Source organism: Antechinus flavipes, chromosome 5 (assembly GCF_016432865.1).
Source record: "Antechinus flavipes isolate AdamAnt ecotype Samford, QLD, Australia chromosome 5, AdamAnt_v2, whole genome shotgun sequence".
NCBI classification, from domain to species: domain Eukaryota; kingdom Metazoa; phylum Chordata; class Mammalia; order Dasyuromorphia; family Dasyuridae; genus Antechinus; species Antechinus flavipes.
Genome location: NC_067402.1, coordinates 177944167 through 177958025, shown reverse-complemented (window position 1 = coordinate 177958025; position 13859 = coordinate 177944167). Strand labels below are relative to the sequence as shown.

The window sequence follows — 13859 nt, the reverse complement described above, 5'->3', positions numbered from 1 at the left end:
AAAGTTAATTGGACAGGCCTGAATGACTGAACAAGAGTGAAAGAAGATAATAATGAATAGGGAAAATCAATACATGAAGGGTTTGCAAGGCCTGAGCTCTAAATTTAACCTAAAGGGCAGAAAATCACAACTAGACCCAGAGTCAGAAGATCCAAATTCAAACCTCCTTCAGTTACTTACTGCCTGTATAATTTCAGTTAAATCACTTTGCCTCTGTAAACTTCAGTTTCTTCATCTATTAGGGTTTTGCACTATATTATCTCTAAAGATAATATCCTATCATGGTTAATATCATATTACTGAGAAATTAATTGTGCTGATTTTATATCTTTAATCATTTAATTATTTCATAGAGAGCAACTTCCATTAGAGTAGGTGAATGAGCATCCATATAGAAAGTCAGGGAAAAAAAATTTAAGTACTAGTTCTGCTATAACAGAGATTCTAGAAACCTTAAATAATCTGTTTTACCTAGTTGAGTCTCAGTTTATCTATTAAAGGAGGAGGTTCAAGTTGATCATCTTTGAAGGCTCTTTTAAATTAAAAAAAAATACAAATAGAATTTTAGGTTAGTGTGGCTGGAAACTATTACTCCCTTGCCTAAAGACATACTATAAAACAGATCACCTAAAATTCTAATTCCAGATCTTTCAAGTGTGAGATTTAGTCACCAAAGCAGAGAGAGATGGCCCTTTGTTGAAGATTATATATGGAAGGAAATTCTTGAGCTTTGATTGACAGAAAGAATGATGACCATAATGCTGAGCATCAGCAAAAGGGGCTTAGTTGCTACCAGAAGATCTGGATAGGGGCACATGATATGGGCAAAGGATACTACAGAGAAATGACAGAGAGAAGAAAATGCTAGAATGTCAGATATTCATGGGAAGCTAGCTTCATCATGTTCCTGGACTCCTTGAAAATTTAGAGGCTGGCAGAGAAAATATTTCCTCTATATGAAATTTTTATGTCCTTGGTAGAGCAGAGAGTACATTCACACACGTATAATCTTTGGTTATAATCTGTTCTGTGTAACTTCTCTTATTTCTATGTGCTGTTTTGCATTGGGATTTACTCCATATATTATCTGTGATGGTCTTTGATATAACCAGTGTTTGGTAAGAAGGAGCTAAGTAAACTAAGGGTTATCCTTTCCCCTTAAAAGCAACCAGAGAAGTGCTTTTTGTTCCTAAAAGCCCTTAGATTAAAAATACTGGAAAAGGGAAGAAGTGGGGTTAATAAGTACAATTGTAGCTTGATATTCAAAGAGCATCATCTATCTGGAAGGCATTCCTGGATCACACCTAGCTTTTCTCCATCTAGCATGTTGGCAATGCAGACAAGGTTCTTAGGTATCCTCCCCTGCAAAAGTGAGCCAGACCTCAGGTCATATCTGTTCATGTCATCCATAAGCCATATCAATATAATGAAACAACCCATGTGGGCACAAATATTACACTAGAAAATCAGCGTATTTATGCTCTTTAGATATTATATAGACATTAGAATATAATTTTTAAAAACCTTAAAACAGATTTTTATAATTACAATGAATAAGAATAAACCTTTCATATTCCTCAAAAAATTAGCTAATTATTTCTAAAGTCTAGGTATACTCACATTATGTCTTTGGTCAAGAAGGTCCAATAACTCCCCATTGCCAATAAGCTAAATGCAAACTGTCTGTTTGGAATTTCAAACCTTTCATAATCTAGCTTCAAACTATCTTTCTGGGTAGATTACATATTATTCTCTCTCATACATACTATGTGTTATCAAATTAGCCAATTTGCTATTTCCTGTATGCAACATTTCATTTCTGACTCTATACCTTTATACAGGTCACTTCCTATGCCTGAGATGATTTCTCTATTCACCTCTGCTACTTGGAATCTCCAATTCCCTTTTAGGCTCAACTCAAATGTCCCCTCCTTCAAAAATTTTTCCTGATTATCACAGTTGTCAGTTCCCCTTCTCATATATATCTCAACATACCTTAAATTGATTTATTGTGAACTTGCTTTCTCCTTCTAAAAGAATGTAAAGTTCTTCAGGGCAGATCAAAAGACTGACAGAACATTTTTATTTTCTTTAACTGATTGCTGTTCATTCTTTCTCCAAGAGGAACAATGACATCACAGGATGATATCTTGCCTCACTCATGAATTGGATTTAAGTGAAGCAGAATTATACAAAGTCATCACCCTTAACTCTCTTTTCTAGAAACTAGAGGCAAGACAAAAGTCAGGATGACTGGTGATAGCCCTCAGATGCACTAGAGGACCTTAACATCTTTGATTTCTGAATAAGTTCTAAGCACTCCAAAGTGTCTATTTGAGCTGCTTTCCTGGTTGTTGAAACAGTTTTCATCTGTCCATTTTGCCAAGGAAAGTCTTCATACGCTTGGAAAAGATGATTCTGATGTATTCTGGATACATTCATCCCAAATGCCCAACTACTAGCATGAAATTCTTATTAAAATTCATAAAATTGTTTTAGATTACTTTGGCAATAGTATTTCATAAATACTAATTAATTGATTTCCTTATGTGAGAGCAAGTAAAAGTGGGGGGGGGGAGATAAAGAGGAATTATATGTCTTTGAGACACATACAACTACAAAACTGCAAAAAACTCAAGAATTATTTCCACTGCAAAACAGAAGGATTGTCTATACTTAAAATCATTCTTCATATTTAAATATCATTCTGTGTTCAAAGAGACCATAAGTTAAGTGAATAGTTTTCATAGACTAAGGCACATATAATATTTCTAAAGAACCAAGAAAAACATAATCTTGAAGTTTTCAAGAAATGACATACCTGATAATGGCTTTGACTGCAAATCTGACTACTGTGGAAAGCAGGAAAAGAGGTGTGACCAGGATATGAAAGAGTGACAAGGAAGCGAAGGCCTCTGCTGGTTTTAATAGTTTTTTACTGGTATAAGCATGAGTCACGAAAGTCTACAGAATTACAAAGATTCCATTAGGAATTGCCCCCAAAAAACTCAATAACAACAAAAAATTAGTCACATATAAAAACAGTCTAAACTTTTTCATATATTATGTAATAATGCTAAAAGTAGAAAAGAAAAAAAAAAGCAAAATAAATTCAGCCAAATCATCTCATTTAAACAAATAAGAGCTTTAGAAATGTTTACTGAATTGAATTTTGTAATTTTGAGTGTAATCAATAGTAAATTTTCCGGGGAAAGAAGAATATGTATTTTGATATTTCTCCTAAGTATGATCTCATCACTGAGAATGTCAACATGCCAATATGCAAAATATAGTAGAGCTTCTTCCATTTCTATAAATAATATGTTGTTCACTTTTACTTTTCACTTGAAGTACAATGTAACAATCAAAATTATATTAACAATCAGGTGATTTCAGAACTGATAAAATATAGCTTTTTAAGCAAGAAGGGAAAGAGACAATAAGGTTGATATAGGCACATTGCTAGCTACTCACTCCTTCCTAAGTCATTTCTACAAATACTGGCATTTATTTATTCTATATTTTCTAAAATTAAAAAAAAAGTTTGCTTACTGCAAGAACCGCTGCTATGGGGATTGCTGCATTCATAAAAACTGTGGAAGAAAATAAAATATATGTGTATATATTAGAATCTTTGAACTATTATTTTTTAAGTTAAGTTAATAATTTATTATTATTTTAAGTGTTCCCAAAAGACACAAGGAGCAAAGCTAAATATCATTCCACAAACTTTCCCTAATTGGTGCTTCCTATCCACAATCATCCAAACTCTCATATGGGTACTGTAATAGGACATTATTCTCCTCCAATTGCAAAATTATAAATAAATAATATATAACATAATATCCGAAGCATTGTAAATTATAAGAGTTCAGGAAATAAATAATCTTTTGTTAGTAAAATGCAAAAGGGAGGTGAACTAAACAGCTATGCATATTTAAGAACTATATGACACACTATATATAATATTACATAACCTGGATTATTTTCTGTTCTCATGGAAAAGAAGTGCCTTTTATTAGTTTCAAATAACAAAAATGAAGAGTTTGACAAGAAGATAAAATATGTTGTACAAATTAAGGGCAAGATTTTCACATCATTTGTAATTTTGTTTTGTGGTTTTTTTTGTTGTTGTTCTTTTTTTATTGAGAGACTTTTCACATAATGAAAGCAGTTGTTCACACAACACTTCCAGTAGCCTAGAAAATTGTTCACATGCTTACTCTGTTTGCCTATGAGAAATGCATTATTTAAAATTAAAAATAGGAGGAAGATGCATTTCACATTTTGTCCTCAACTACTGATAATGATACCAATTATACTTTTTGAAAATCATATTTTTAAAAACATCTAAGGTAATAATGTAATATGACTATAATAATGACACTGAAAGATTCAGAGATGATGAGTTACACAAATAGTCAAAGATCTGGAACTATAATTTAAGTTTTCTAAATTGCATTTTTTTGTCATTATGCTGCTATCTTCATCATATCTCATTTGTAACTTAATTTATGACATTTTAGACTGTCAATGAACAATCTTTTTTTTACTAGATAGCAGAGTCAAAGAAATGTGTTGAATTCCTGAAATGAATCTAACCACGACTAACAGAGATCTAAAATCTGATAGCAATGTCAAATTGACTCAATGATCATGGGAACATGTTTTAGGCAGGGGCCACATCTTAAATTCAGCTCTTTTATTCTTTGAGCATTATCATGGCTACTACTACATTAATCTTAATATTTTTTTGTCCTTTAATTCATTCCTATAAATTACTTTCTATTCTTTCAAACTCAAATTAAAAATTTTCCCATTGGAATAACCTGAAGTTAGCTCAAACAATAAAAAGATATATCTTTGCATTTCTTTTGATTCAGTCATTGAGTAATGAAGTACTCTATATATAAATTCTACACAAGGCTGCTTGGCAATGGAGAGTTGGAAATTCTTTTATGGAATAAGGCAAAGGAACTTTGCCCTTTCTCCCAGATATCTATCATCTCAGCCACCAGGAATGTAGGCTAGCTCCTCTAGCTAAGAAAAGAGAATAATCTAATAGGAGTCTTTGACTATTTAGTAAAGAACTCAAATTTAGAGTGACAATTGATTGTTCAGTTTCAAGGATATTGGTGTAGATAGAACATAATTCAAAATGTAGAAGAAAAACAATTTGAAAAAAATTTGCATCTTCCACTCTTTACGTCTGTCCTCAAAGCCTAAAGTTTCATCACTTTTCTATGCTTTCTCTTAGAATAAAGTGAAATCACCATCACTTACCATCTAAGTGAATACATAGCTCCTAATGACAAAATACACATATATGTATGTGTGTATGTGTATGTGTTTATGTGTGTATGTGTGTGAGTAGAGGGATGGATGGTTTTGTGTGTGTGTGTGTGTGTGTGTGTGTGTGTGTGTGTGTGTGTGTTTATATATTCCAGGAAGTCTAGAAATAGATGGGCATTGACTGGCACCAAGGTTAGACTAGAACTCACAAGTATATCCCTATTCAAAACAATTAAGTAAATAAAGTTTCTCTAGATATTCTCTATATATCCAGCGCCTTCTTTTTCCTCTGCTGCCCATAAGCTAACCCTGAGGTGCTTCCCCCATCTAATCTTTTCTCTCCCTTCAATACGAACCCAGTCCCAGCCCTAAAACCTAACTCCCCCAGTATCTTGCTCTGCTTTCAAAAGTGAAATTATATAATTATAGTGAAAAGAATGCTGGACTTAAAAGTTAAAAAAAAAGACCCCTTGTATATTTTTCTAGTTAAGTGGTCATGGATAAGTCATTTCTTTACTCCAAGTCTCAATTTCTTCATCTGTAAAATGAAAATAATAATATTATGATGCTTACATCTTAAGGCTCCTTTGGGGATCAAATGCATGTAAAGTCTTATACAAACTTCAAAACATCACACAAATGTAAATTCTGATTTACTAGTTTGATAATAATAACTTTTTCCCATATTGGATTTTACATTTTTAGGACATTTTAGGACATACATTTAGGACATTTTTACATTTAGGACATTTTAGGACATATGTTCCTTAGAGGCAGCTAGATGGTTCAGTAAATAAAGCACAGAGTCTGGAAGACCTGAGTTTAAATATGGCCCCAGACATTTACTAGCTGGTGAACTAAGTGAGTCATTAAACTGCTATGTACCTTAATTTACTGGAAAAAGGAAATGGCAAACCACTCCAGTATCCTTATTAAGAACACCCTATATAGGGTTGCAAAAAGTTAGATGCAAATGGACGAATAAACAACAATTTATGTTCCTTGCAGTAATGCTATAAGATAGGCAGTGAAATTATTATTATCATTGTTTTAGAGGAGAAAACAGAGGCATAAAGGAAGTGCTTCAGAGAATTTGCCCATGGTCACATACTAAGAAACAATAGAGTTAGGATTCAAATCAAGATTTTTTTGCTGCCAGATTCATTGTTCTTTCCATGAGAATATAGTTCTAATTCTATTAAGTCAATTTAAAAGGCTGGACTAACATATTCAGAGGTAGCCATGCTACTCTTTTTTTCCTCTAAGTCTGACGCTCCAGTCTGGCCCAAAGGAGTGTACCACTCAAATGATAGGTATTTCCAGTAAGATAGGAAGCAGAAAATGTTGTCATAGGAGGATATTTTAGAAAAGTGCCCTTTGGCATTGCTCAAATCATAATACATAAGATCAGTCCCTTCAAGAATCAGTTTACTAATAGATGATTAAGGAAATATGAGATAAATTGGGAGGCACTGAAAATTCCACCTACCTCAAAATATTTTCCTCATGGTTTTTCAGTGCCCAGAGTTCCTATCTCTGGAGTTATTCCTTTTAGTTAAAGTACTATGTCTTAAGAGTCTCTATTAAAAAGAGATTGTATTATTTATTTTCTTATTATCTAACAAATCTAAACTTCATAGCAAGTATCCATAATTTGTTCCATCTTAGCCAATTTTCTTTCCCACTACTCCCTAATATTCTCTAGTCAGGTCAGTCTTCTCCTGCTTATCAGTTTTTCTCAAAAACTGTGTCCTATTTCTTTGATTTTTCTAAATTTGAGGAGCCTCTTCTCTCCTCTCAATATAAACTGTCATTGTGAATAGTCTTCCTTGTCCTTTATGCTTTTCCACATGATATTCTTCCTTAAAGGACTAGTGTATCTCATTGATGAATACTTTACCCCTCTGTCTATGAAATTTCAGTGAACTAGAATAACACATTCATGAATGTGTTATTCTTGTTCCATTTTCATTAATCTTATCTAAAAAGAATATAAATCTGTGAGGGAAGATATTCTGCCATACTTTCTTCTATTCTCCCATCCCATAGAATCTAGTACAGTTCTGAACATATAGTATATGAACAATAAATACTTGCTTGAGGATTTACAAAGGTAGTAAATATGCACCTCACAATTTTGCTTATGAGAAGTCCTGGATGCTTAAAAACAAATCGAGACAAGATAACAACCATTCATTAGTAAGTATATTTCAGGCACTTATTTAGTAATGTTTACTTAATGTGTATATTATTACATGATAGAAGACTATAAATGTATGCTCTATATACATGAATATTTATAACTACATTATATGTAAATTACATGCTTATATGGTAGGGGAATATATATATGAATGTCCTACATATAAGTATATCTTGTATTTATGTTACAAGTGCTGCCCTCAAGTTCCTGCCCTCAAGAAGTTCACATTCCAATGAGGTATGCAACATGCAAACAACTGTAAATATGTATATAATTAAACATAATATTTATAATATCATAATAATATCACATATTTTATATATTTATTAACTAATATATTATATAGAATAACTAATATAATAAAATATATGGTTATATAATATTATATGGTTATAATAAATAATATTTAAATGAATATTAGAAAGTATATAAATAAATCTACATCCAGGTTAAATTAAAGGTAAGCCCAGAGAAGTACTAGCAATGGAATATTGGGAGTTAGGAAAAGAAGGAAAAAACAGAAAAACCTTGTGCAGAAATTAAAATTTAAACCTAATCTTGAAAGAGGCCACAGAATAAAAGGAAGAGTAAGAAGGGAGAGCATCCCAGGCTTGGAGAACAACTAATGAACAGGCATGGAGTTGAGATACAGAATTTTATGTGAAAGGAACATCAAAGAGGTTGATGTGACTGACCATAGTATAGTGGGGTAAAATGAAATAGAAGAAGCTAAGAAACATAAGAAGCCAGATTGAGACGCTTTCAAATATCAAACTGAGTATTGAATATTTGATCCTGTAGGTAATCAGATGATTATTATCAGATTCATTAAGGTTCCAGAAGCAGTCAAATGAAACCATTTATCTGTTGCCCCCTTGTTAAGAGTGAGGCTATTACTAATCTACCAATTCATCACTGAAATGGTTGTTTCAAGTATTTAAGAGGTTTATAAAGTTTCATCAAGCTTCAAATTTTATCATCACCTGATCTATGTTATATTTAGCAATTTAAAGAACAACAAGCACAACAATCCTACTGAGCAGTAACCAGACTGATCTGAACTGCTCTTTGAGATCTAGACTATTCTTGATTTTGAGCCTACTTGGCTAAAATGATAATAGCACTGGCATTAAATGATATTGGTCATTTTTTCTTTATCTAGCTTTTTTATCTAAGGTATTATTTTGTTGCAGATTTGTTTGGCTTAAATTAAAAATGAGCATTTTCTGAACTTTCATGGTCCTATAGTATAGGAAAAATGGCTGAGAAGTGATTGGGATAAGTTTCTTCTGATTTGAAAATAAAAATTTTTTAAAGACAACATAATGAAGTGGGGAAAAGTAAAAAGACTTGGTAGTTTATATTCTTTGCAAAATGAAAAAAAAGAATACACATGGAAGTAATAGAGGGTTGATTTGGAAGCAGTATAATAATAAAAATGTTTTAAAATTATATCCTTGAATTGGGTATTAATAGAAATTCTCCCAATACAAAAATTAATTAAATAGAACATATTTACTAAATATTACTAAAAACTGTGTCTTTCTCTAGTGGCTTAGATGTCTAATTGAACATTTACTTACCATTCTTTCACATGAATCTCAAAAATTTCATAACCACAAATTTAAATCAAATGTATAACAAACAACTTTCAGTTGCTATTAACACTATTCTGAGTACAAGAAATAAAGAGATAATTGATGGAGACCTGAGTCAAACAGACCCATATTTGATTCCAAACTTTGCTATTTAATACCTATATAACCTATAATCACTTCACCCTTCTGGAACTCAAAGTTCCTCAGTTGCAAATTGAGGGAGATAGAGGAGATCACCTCTCATATCTTGACCAACTTTTAATCTTATGAACTTACTAGAAAGTGATGTGTAAAGTGCAAAGGTTTTGAGACTGGTAAGTTCCTTCATTCTTGTTTCCTCTACGCTTTTGCAAAATATATGTTCCCAAGCATACAGCTTTAAAAGTTTGATGCCTTTTAGTATCTCATTTGTTTTCTTCAACCTTTCAGTAGAATAATCCTGCAAAATAATGAAACAAGAAAATATGAAAATAGTTTAAATGAAAGATAGTGAAGTATATTAGAATTCTGGACTGAGAAATAGAAGACTTAGATGCCATTCTGGCTGGCCCTATCCATCAATCAGCTGTGTGACATGGGGATAGATATTCCTTATTTATGCATGTTAGTTTCTTTATCTGTAAAACAATGTGTTAGATGACATGATTTCTAAAAAATCGTATACCTCAAAAAATTTCTGTCTTGATTCTTTGATGAAACACTACCACTAATATAAGAAGACTACTAGAAGATATAGAATCACAAAAAAGTGCATTTGTTCTATCCTACTGAGGTACACGATTTTCCTTTTATTCAGAGCCATAAATAGAAAATTTTAGATTAAGGGAAAACAGTACAAAATATGCCATGGGCAAGAAGTAAGAAAAATGTCCTCAAATCAACTTTGTAACATATTCCTTGGGGACATGAGGAAAGGAGTAGAAGACTCCTAGACAAGTAGGGAAGGAAGTAAGATTAGACAGAGACACCAGGGCACCATATAGGAAGAGACAATGGCTGGCTCATCTAGAGGCTAGAGTATAGCAAGCAATATGATGATATTTTTAAAAAAGGCATTAGTGGCCCTGAACAATCAGAAGCATGAATTGCCTTCCACACTAGTGCCATGGCCACACACATTCCTTAGACATTGTGTTCCTTTTTGTGTCCACATTTCCCACTAATAGATGAGTACTATGGGCAAAGTATGTTATAGAGTTACAAAAGCTCTGTTATGTTGCTATTTTTATTTCTGTAATAAATTATGAAATGTTTTTGCTTTAAAAAAATTTTGTTCTCTGGCTGATATTGAAAGGGACTTGTAATGTTTTGAGTGGACTGAGTACCTCAAATATCATAAAACTATTCTAAGGTCCCACCTTCATGCAAGAAGTAGTGTACCTATGTTTTGAAGACATAATTTAATCATATGATACATCCATCGGGAGTCACAGGGATGCATGGTATAGAGCACAGGAAGTATAAGATATATATGCAAAAGAATTGAATGCATGGAACAATTGAAAAACTGATCACAAGAAACAGTTCTTTCAGCAGCAAAAGCCATGCTAAGTGTTACAGATTAGTAGAGATCACTTGCTCATATTTAATCAAACTTTATTTCTAAATGTGTTGTCACCAATTTCATAATTCTCAAATATTCCTTCAAAATGGGCCAATTCATACTCAAATAAGAAATGTTTCCAGTAGAGCTAAAGAAGGTCAAGAATTTTTTTTTCTTTCCTTGCTAAGCTGACCAGGAGAATATTTAACCAAAACAGCTGCCACTGAAATCTTTCCCTTAAGTTCCCTACCTCATCACATGTTATGATTCTACTCTTGGGAAATTTACTTTTCAGAAGCATAAAAACTGACCCCTTTCTTGTCCTTTGATTTTTTTATTCCATTCATCAAAAAGCTATAAGTATATTACACTAATTTTAATTCACTGGGCATTCTATTTTAGAATGGGGTTCAAAGCCTTCTGATTTCAGAGTAATTAATAATATCAAAATCTGTTCATGTGGGGTTTGGGAACCTAAGAGTTTCAAGTCCTGGATTTCTAATTCTTTTTTCAAATGTTCTTTATAACATAAGAAATTCATGTTTTCTGTCTTGATAACACAAAAATTTAAGAATCAAGATTAAATACATGAGCAATATCCTTCCAAGATATCCCAAGTGATATGTATCAATTTCCTATATTTGAAAATAAATAGCAGCACGAGATTTTCCTAAGAAAGGAGCCAAATGATGGAACTTACCAGAGTGCTCTTCTGAGCCTCTGCCAATTTTGTAGCTATGAAGTACTGAATTGGCGCAAGCAACACTATGACAGCTGCACCGACCAGCGCACTTAATCCAAGTAAGTTATAGAGCAGAATCACTCCCATTATGATCTAAGGAGAAAAACACATGTAAAGATGAAAAAGCAGAAGGAAAACTCTTATGGGAATTGTTTTTAATGGAAAACTTAATACTCTTTAACTATATAATAAGTAAAAAAAAAAAAGAATCATGTATTAGGAAATCAACTCCCTTTTCAACAGTTCAGATTATTATAATTTATCTGGGAAAATGTACATGAAAGAATTCATTTGTCACTTGACAATCTATCATTTTTCTATTCCATACAATTTTACCTCACAAAGCTGTTAAGGATGCTCGATTTCCTGACTTGACCTATATCAATATCCAAAGTGTTGGAAATATTAAATTTGCATTTTTTTCCTTGAAGATGCTGTTACTCACTGAAAGATTGAAGGTCCTCACCAGTATTCTTTTTATCTGAATCATATTAGATATTAAAAGCTGGTAGGACCAGAATATAAATGATGAACAATATATAACAAAAGAGGAAAAAATCAATTTAGCCAATGTTTGGCAACATCTATTAACAAGTGCTTGGGTTCTAAAATAATAGTCTCAGTAATGCTTAACATTTATTCCTCTGGGAAACACAATATATAATTTGAGAAAGCTTGCTCCATATTAACAACAACTAGTACAATCCCTAAATAATAAAATTATAAAATAGGATATACTGGTCTTCAGTGCTCCCCTGAAATGCTTTTGAGATACTTCCTACTTGCCCTTAGACTTAACTGAGAATATTTCTAGGTACTCAACTAATCATCTTAAGTCTATGACCTTCCTCCTTCCAACTCCATAACCACTATTTTCTTTTTTTTGCTGAGGCAATTGGGGTTAAGTGACTTCAGGGTCACAGCTAGGAAGTGTTAAGTGTCTGAGACCAGATTTGAACTCAAGTCCTCCTGACTTCAGGGTTAATGCTCTTTCCACTGCATCACCTAGCTGCCCCCTCGCAACCACTAAATTTAATTCCCTATCCCAATGCCTGAATATTTATCAAATAATCAGTCTCATAAAATTAAACATCTGAATGTTATTATTATATATTACTAATATTATATGTACATATATATTATATAAATAATTAAGGATGAGGATGAAAAGGCTTCGATGGCAATAATTAAAGATGGCTCCACAAAAAAATTGCTCCAATGCCTCTATAAAATAGGAGATGCTCTGGGTTCTTGAAAATTATTCTAGGGGACAACAAACTTTGACATAGCTCTTCAAATCTCTTCAGCCACTAAACATTGGTTTGTTTGTTTGTTTGTTTGTTTTAAGCAGAGAAGGATGACAACCAGGAAAAACTGGTTCCAGATTATCATTCTACTCTGTGCCTCCCTATACAATTTGTGTTCTAACCATATTGACCTGCATGGGTTGCATATGTATGACATAGAACAAAAATTAAAATCGGCATAAGTTTTTTAAAAAGCTAAAAATAAGAAAGCAGCAATTTTAATAGTTTCAACTTGATCTATTGCAAATAAGATATGGAAAGATACAGAGTGAAGTGAATAGAACTATAACAGTTTATAAAATGACAACAACATCCTAAGGGGAAAAAATCTAAAAGAGATTTGAATGCTGATCACTTCAATAATAAATCCTAAGAAGAGAAGACTAAAGATAAAATGTGCTATTCCTCTTCTGCCTGAGAGGTAGTAAATACAAAATACAAAAAGAAACTTACATTTGAAGGTGTATCTAATGTGAGAATTTGTTTACCTGTACTACACATGTTTTACAATAAAAGTTTTCTTTTTTGTTTCTTTAGTGGGAGAAATAGATTATAAACATTTGTAAAAACAAGTAATTGTAAAAAGATATATATGAGTATACATATACGTATGTATGTATATATATATATATATATATGTGTCTATGTATATATCTATGTGTGTATATATACTGAGGACCAACCTATTTAGTTTTTGAAGTTTTATCAGCAGATGGCTTCTGTACAATAAAGTTCTTTTGGTCACAAAAATTCCCAAAGACTACTTGTAAAGTTGTAAAAGAGTTTCAATATGTATTATCAAAGGGAATACCCATGATGATGAAATAATAATAATAAATACTGAATATTTTTGATATGAAAAATCTTTTACTACACAAATATTATACTCCATTATCTAGTTGCCATGGTTTTAGGGAATCCACAGAAAGGGTTGGAAATGACCTTAGAGATCAATTGGCCCAAGTTCCTCATTTTACTCATTTTTTTTACTCATTTTTACAAAATGAGTGATTTACCCAAGTTTTTCTAGTTAACAGAGGCAAGACAAAAAATCTTGGTACTTTCAACTCAATGTTATTTCTTCAACTCTAAATTTTTTCTAATATCTTCTAAACAAGCAAGATTTTCCTAAATATTTCCTACTTCAACATTTCAAGAATCCATTTCATTGTAG

General features: G+C 32.1%; 1 protein-coding gene across 5 annotated transcripts in view; it reads right to left on the bottom strand.

Moving 5' to 3' along the window:
* Positions 1–13859, bottom strand: part of ABCC9 (ATP binding cassette subfamily C member 9) — a 189930-nt gene that overhangs the window by 123872 nt on the left and 52199 nt on the right. For all 5 annotated transcript variants that reach the window (XM_051962654.1, XM_051962651.1, XM_051962652.1 and 2 more), the window contains exons 10-13: positions 11337–11471; positions 9370–9532; positions 3553–3593; positions 2822–2964 (exon numbers count right to left, since the gene is read on the bottom strand). In XM_051962654.1, coding sequence (XP_051818614.1) covers positions 2822–2964; positions 3553–3593; positions 9370–9532; positions 11337–11471 — 482 coding nt within the window. The remainder of the gene's footprint in view (positions 1–2821; positions 2965–3552; positions 3594–9369; positions 9533–11336; positions 11472–13859) is intronic.